The following is a 6,531-nucleotide window of genomic DNA, read 5'->3' as shown; positions in this document are numbered from 1 at the left end:
CGCCCACGCCGCTGCTCGCAGGTGCGTCGGGCCCGGGGGGCGGCGAGGTCGGGGCTGGTGCGCGGGGCGGGGGGTACGGGACGTGCGAATTTGGCCCGGTGCGACCTGGGGCGCTCCGCTGCGGCCCGCTACCCCTCCGGTGCCCGCCTCGCGTCCCCTCCCCGGCGTGCGCTGCCGCGGCGTGGCCGAGTCCGGCCCCGGTCGTGGAGTTCTGGACGGTGCCGCTCCCGGCACCGGTCAGAGCCAGCCGGGCCCTGTGCTCGGTCGGGCCGGGGCGGTGCCGGTGCTCTTCTCCCGAGCACCGCGGGAGCTCTCGGGGCCCGGCCGGCTCTCGCTCCCCGGTCGGGGATGATTTACTCGCGGGGTACCCGGGCAGCGGTCGGGGCACGGGGGCCGCCCAAGGCGCGGGCAGCAGCTCCCGGCACCTCGGAGCCCGCTCATGTGTCCCTGCGCTTTGGGAAGGTCTCTCGAAAAGTCGTGTTCCTTTCAGCGTCTCACTGCTTAAACTGTCCCTAACGTAAGGGACGTGTATTTTCCTTTTCTGTGTTTGTGAGCTTTAAACAGCAGTCTGTTTCCCCTCGCTCGGGTCTGCGGGGGCTGCAGCTGCTCACGGTAAGTTTTGGGCTGCTCGCTGCCATCTGTTGTAACTTTGGATCTCGGTGGGGGAGCATGAAGAAAGAGATGGAGAACACGTTCTAGGCAGGGCTGCGCGGTTCGTGGGTCACATTTCGGGGGAGGTAAAAGGTTCCCGTAGGGTCTCTGGGGCTGTGGAGGACGGGAACCTGGGGAGATGGCATTAAGGCACGAGGAGAACTGTTTTACTGTGAGCCCAGGGCACGGTCTGTGCAGAGGCTGCGGGTCCCCGTCCTGGGGGCTCCTCCCGGCCCAGCCCTGCAGAGGCTCCTGCTGAAGGAGGGCTGGGATGGGAGCTCCAGGGACAGGTCCTGGTTATGCCTTGGAATTTCCTTATGGGAAATGTAGGGAAGAGTGTGCATGTCTCAGGGTTCACAAATCAGAAAAACATCTGCTTTGGACAATTTCCTGCGTTTGAAATGAGTTGTTTGTTTCCTCTTGCAGTGAGAGGGTCCCAAGGGCTGTACATGGTGAACGGACCCCCCATTTTCACCGAGAGCGCGGCATTCCAGAGGTACTGGTGTCAGTGGCACAAAATAAATTGTTTTCTGAAAAGTAAGGGTAGACTCTGGAACTGAAAAACGTGTGACTATAAATGAGTTTGGAGAACTGATGGTTTGGAAGGCTTTGCACTGGCCTGAGCTCTCACTGCCAGGTGGCAGCCCCTGAACAGGGGTGACAGGGAGTGACACAGGGCTCCTCAGGAGCACAGCAGGAAAGTTGTTGTGTTTGTTTTTGTTAAAAAAACCTTAACTATGACACTATTGGATACTCACGTGCTTTTCTTATTTTTTTAGGGATTCTGGAAAAAATTGCAAAGCTGTTGCTTTTAGCAAAGATGGCTCCCTCTTTGCTTGGTGCAATGGAGAAAAGTGGGTGCATTTTATTATCTTAAGTTTTAGATTGTATGAAATAAATGGAATCAATTATACCCTATGTACTCTCATCTGTGTGAAGGTGATTGCTGTTAATGCTTAAGCATTTGCATGTGCACTTTACATGGAGTTTATTGTTGCATTAGTGAGTTTGTTTCTTGACTATCAGCCGAAAGATTTGCTGTTGTTCTCTTATTTATAATGCACCCATTCCTGTGCAGTCTGGGTGTGCTTTCTTTGTTTGTTTTTATTGATGGCTCCCCGTGCCTGGTCTCTGGGATAAATCTATTTGTAGAGTCCACAGAACATAATGAGTCTGTACACCTTGTGAATGTTACAAGGTTCCTTTTTTACAGATCAGGTGCATTATAGAGTTCACTCTCTTTGTTTAGTGCTAATGTGTTGCAGAAAAAAATACGTGTTATGTTTTCAACCGGTGGTCACTTTTCTTGGTTTCTGTCATGCTTGGGTGTCTGGTTTTAAAATGTGCTTTTGGAAAAACTTAGTGAAAACAAGATGAAACAAGAAGAAAAAGCTCTTCTAATTTTGTTATATTGGCAAATTTGGGGCAGACCTAGAAGAGTCAAATACTTGAACAATTCTCTCAGCTGTTAGTTAGTTATTATAAGCATGTTTTACTGAATTAGTATCTTTTGGTTCCAGAGTCAAAGTTGTTAATGTCACCAGAGCTGAGTTACTGCATTCCTTTGATCTCCCAAAGACCGTTTGCCTTGAATTCTCGCCAAAGAATAATGTTCTGGCAACGTGGCAGGCCTATGCAAGTGAGTACTGTACCAGCTGGGGAAGCACAGGGTTTGTGCATGTCTTGACCCATGTCTGGGCTAGTACCTGGCTGGCCTCTGCAGCACATTTATTGGCTAAATGAGCAGAAAGGGTGCAGAAAGTTCTGTGGGCAGTCAGGAGCACAGGGGAGGAGGGAGGGATGCCCCTGTCTGAGAGCAGCTGGTGTTGGCCGTTCTTACACGAGCTGTGTCAGGGTGCAGGTGCTTGTAGTTACTGTGTCAGCCAGTCATGGGTTCTCTAAACTTTGGGAAGGGTCATGGTGCAGTGTCCTGTGCAGGCAGCTTGTGTTCCTGGGTAGGCAGGGGAGATGGCACACTGTCTTGGAGTAGTTGTGTCCTGCCCTGGGGCCCATGAATGGAGTGCTCTCAGTGTCCAGGGCTTTATTCCCTCCTCTGCCTCCCTGGGGGCGTTTGAGTTCCTGATCCTGAGAGCTGCAGTCCTGTCTGAGCCACAGACGGTGTAAATGCTCCCTTGGGAGGGAAGAGACCTGGCCAGGCTGTGGGGGGACACTGGGAACCAGGACAGGCTGTAGGATAAGAGAAGGCAGCACAAGCTGTGGGCTGTTAGTGAGCTGTGCTGGGGCTGCTGTAAATCACTGACAGCAGCAGGCAGGCTGTGCTACCCACGCCAAGGAGGAGAGTACAGACAGTTTGAAAGCAGCAGAACCATTTTGCATGGCTTGCAGAGAAAGCTGGGACTGGTGGAATGGACAAAATCATCTCATTCCTGTGAGAGCAAAACATTGGAGGGGAGAGCATGCCCCCATTGTTTGCTGTGAGGATGGTTTTGGGTTTGGATTAAAAAGCTGTGCAGGTGTTGGTGCTTGCAGCCTTACAGTGGAGAGTAGAAACCCTATGCCTCCAAATGTGAGTTCTTTCAGCAAACAGACTGAGGTTAATAGCAATCAGCATCGTGGCTCTGCTCTCTCAGGGGCAGCAGCTGCATGTTTGGGCACTAGCAGAACCATGAGGTGGGATGTTAGGATGAAGTAGATTTAAGCCTCAAAGACCACTATGTTTTTTTTCAGCTGCTAAGGATGGCACAGCAGGGGTGCCCAACCTGCAGCTCCATGATCTGAAAACTGGAAAATGCTTAAAGTCTTTTGTGCAGAAAAAGATGCAGAACTGGTAAATGAGCCTTCCAGATGCTAATTGTTTATAAAGAAATGTGGGTTTTAAGTCTGATCCAGGTTAATGGAACTGTTAGTGTGGTGTTGGCTTTCAAAGCAGTGCCTGCTGCTAACTGAAAGCCAGAGTCTGTGCTTGTGAGTGCCTGTGTGTAGTTCATTGTAAATTCACTCTCACTTTGCACCACACAGGAAAGCTGGGCACTTTTATATTTTTTGCATGCAGATGTCATTTATCCACATTAAATGTATCATGTTTGAACTTAGTGGGCTCACAATAGAGGGGAAAAACAATCCTGGAGTTTTAATGATGAGCATCATTTTTTGTTTCTGGCTTTTCCCTCAATGTGCAGGTGTCCTTGCTGGGCAGATGATGAAAGCATTTGTGCCAGGAATGTGAACAATGAAGTGCACTTCTTTGAAAGCAACAACTTCAGTATGCGAGTATTTCTTTAAGTTTTGTTGCTTCTATAAATACTGCCTCTTTTGAGGGGTGGTTTTTGTTTTCAGGCTTTTGTTTCTTCCTTTGTTTGCCTTTTATTTTAGGTACTGCCTACATGCTATTTCAGTTTGAAATTCAGAATCATTACGCTTTAATGAAGTGTGTTTTCACTTTCTTATTTGTCTTTTCACTGACTGACATGATATGAAATGCATCTGATCCTCAATTAAAGAGGCCTGATTTTATGTTCTTATTTAATGAGATCCAGGGAATTGTCGTTAGAAAACGTGGTCTGCAATTACTTCCTTGGGTTGTGCATGTTCTGTCAATAGACTGTTAAAAATGGCTCATTAAAGAAGTTGATGGCAAAAATGAAATAGTGAAGCCTGAAGATTTTTACCAAGAAGATTTACTGTTGGTGGTGTACAGTATCTGGGGTCAATAGATACTGAAAAGGGAAGAAAAAAGAAGGAAGATAAAAATTTAGAACAAAAATGTAAAGGAATTTAAAAAAAACCGAAGGGAGAACAGAAGTGTATGGTTTTAGTTTTTCAATTTTTTTGTTTTCTTTTAAATATAAAGTTGATACAAGGATTAGGGCTATGAGATATTCAGTTTCCTGAGAATTAGCCCTGCTCACGTTAAGGGAGCTGTGGGAAGCGTGGAATGCCAGGCTCAGCAGGATCTCTGCTGGCAGTGCACGTTCCTGGCTGCACTGGAGCTGTTGCCATCAGTTGTTTGTGGGAAGGGCAGTGTTGAACCCAGAGCAGACCTGTTGGGAAGAGTCATCCCTTGGAGGTGTGAGGGGAGAGCTCCTGCCTCTGAACGTGACTGAACCCAGATCAGATCAGGTGAAGAATACCTGCTTCAAACACAAGCTGTGCTCACCTCAGCTTCAGAGGCTTCCTTTGCTTTTTGAACTTCCAAACACTAAGTGATGGGTTTCAGACATGGACTCAAGGTTGTTTTGTAGGTAAAGTGATGTGGTGAAATGGGAATATATGGTTGTTTTGCCTAGAAAAAAAAGATCCTTTGTGATTGTCTTTACTGGTCTGTGTTATCCAGGATACAGCCCTATAGAAGGGTGTGGATAGGACATCCAGGTAATGTGGTTTGTCATGAACATCACACATCTGTGACCTTTTTCTTGGCAGATACCATTGCAAATAAGCTGCATTTGCAGAAGGTCAGTGATTTCGTGTTGTCCCCAGGAGCGCAGCCAACCAAGGTACTTCTGATCCATCTTCCAGTGTTTTTCTTGGTTTTCTTAAAAAAAACCCCACTGTGATTTTAGTATAATGTACTGGTAGTAACTATGCCCTTTTAACCTGCAGTGAAATCTCATGACTGTTTCAGGTTGCTGTTTATGTCCCAGGCAGCAAAGGTGCTCCAGCCTTTGTCAGGCTCTACCAGTACCCCAACTTCGGGGGCCCGCAGTCAGCACTAGCCAACAAGAGCTTCTTTAAAGCTGACAAGGTGACAATGCTATGGAACAAAAAAGGTATAGCAGTTGTGTACTCAAACTTTTATATTGTGCTCATTTTAGATTGACTTAGTTTCCAGTGTGGGGTTTGTGTTTAGTTTGCATACACTGCTAAATCCTGAGGGCAGCCGTTAATGCCTTGCTGAGGTGCATTTCTGCACACCCTGGAGTGCTCAGCACTCCCCTGTGACTTTCATCTTTCTGAGTGTTCTAATTGAAAATATTCTATACATGCTGGTAATTTTTGCAGTTGAATGAGGAATTCCTATATAATTTTGCATTCTGTGTTGATAATATAATTGGATTGTAGACATAAGAACAGTTCATGCGATTATTTAATCTGTAGAATTGTCTGGATGCATGCACATCATAACTAGGGTGAGCTGACAGGCCACTGTGCTTTGCTCTTTGTTAGCAATGAGCTGTTTCAGAATGATTTTGTACAAATCATTTTACTTCAACCCACCTAGTTTGGAATACAAGGAAGGTGTTACACACATGTAGAAACCATGCATAGGGGCTGTGAGAGATAGGAAAGATCGATGTCTCAGCACATTTTGGGGTGCATGTGCCCTGGGGAAGGGGTGTGTTGGGCCTTGCCCTGATGAGACAGTGCCCTGCTCTGCCCCCCTGACAGGGACACAGCTTTGGACAACAGATGTGCATACACAAGATGTTGAGGAAACGTTTTATTCAAGGGTTGATCAGGATGTTTGGTTTCTGCCGGAGTTTAATATTTTTTTTTACAGCTGCAAAGGATGTTCACTTGCTTGTGGTCTAACAGTGAATGAATATATGGAGCTGACATTTTCCATCTCAGAAAGGAAGGCATTCAGTCCTTTTGTGCTAGCATTTAGGAAAATCTCAAGTCAGAAGAGAATGATACCAGCACTGTTACACAAGGAGCCAGTAGGAACTGATAGCGGAGCCGATTTCACATTGCCTGTGGTGTTCTGTGGCTCTCAGCAGCTGTGCTGCACTAACTGTGTCTGTTCACAGCCACGGCAGTGCTGGTGGTTGCCAGCACCGAGGTGGACAAGAGCGGGGCCTCGTACTACGGCGAGCAGACCCTGCACTACCTGGCGGCCAGCGGGGAGAGCGCCGTGGTGCAGCTGCGTGAGTACCTCCTGTGCTGCCCTGCAGCTCCTGTGCTGCCCTGCAGCTCCTG

The 6,531-nt window shown here is 47.7% G+C and overlaps 1 protein-coding gene across 9 annotated transcripts in view; it reads left to right on the top strand.

Moving 5' to 3' along the window:
- Positions 1-6,531, top strand: part of EIF2A (eukaryotic translation initiation factor 2A) — a 16,894-nt gene that overhangs the window by 3,844 nt on the left and 6,519 nt on the right. For 5 of the 9 annotated variants that reach the window (XR_004498680.1, XM_033516667.1, XM_015638208.2 and 2 more), the window contains exons 2-9: positions 1,078-1,147; positions 1,431-1,505; positions 2,172-2,290; positions 3,340-3,439; positions 3,792-3,874; positions 5,035-5,108; positions 5,237-5,381; positions 6,363-6,479. Coding sequence is in view for 8 of the 9 variants with exons in the window: in XM_033516667.1 (XP_033372558.1) it covers positions 1,078-1,147; positions 1,431-1,505; positions 2,172-2,290; positions 3,340-3,439; positions 3,792-3,874; positions 5,035-5,108; positions 5,237-5,381; positions 6,363-6,479 (783 nt within the window). In the remaining variant the exon portion in view is untranslated. Of the gene's footprint in view, positions 1-6; positions 22-164; positions 613-1,077; positions 1,148-1,430; positions 1,506-2,171; positions 2,291-3,339; positions 3,440-3,791; positions 3,875-5,034; positions 5,109-5,236; positions 5,382-6,362; positions 6,480-6,531 lie in introns of those variants that run through there. The other 4 variants (XM_033516666.1, XM_033516665.1, XM_033516663.1 and 1 more) reach the window with 3 other exon arrangements.

Source organism: Parus major, chromosome 9 (assembly GCF_001522545.3).
Source record: "Parus major isolate Abel chromosome 9, Parus_major1.1, whole genome shotgun sequence".
Lineage (NCBI taxonomy): Eukaryota > Metazoa > Chordata > Aves > Passeriformes > Paridae > Parus > Parus major.
Note: the sequence above shows the minus strand (reverse complement) of the source record. Positions and strands in the feature narration are given on the sequence as shown.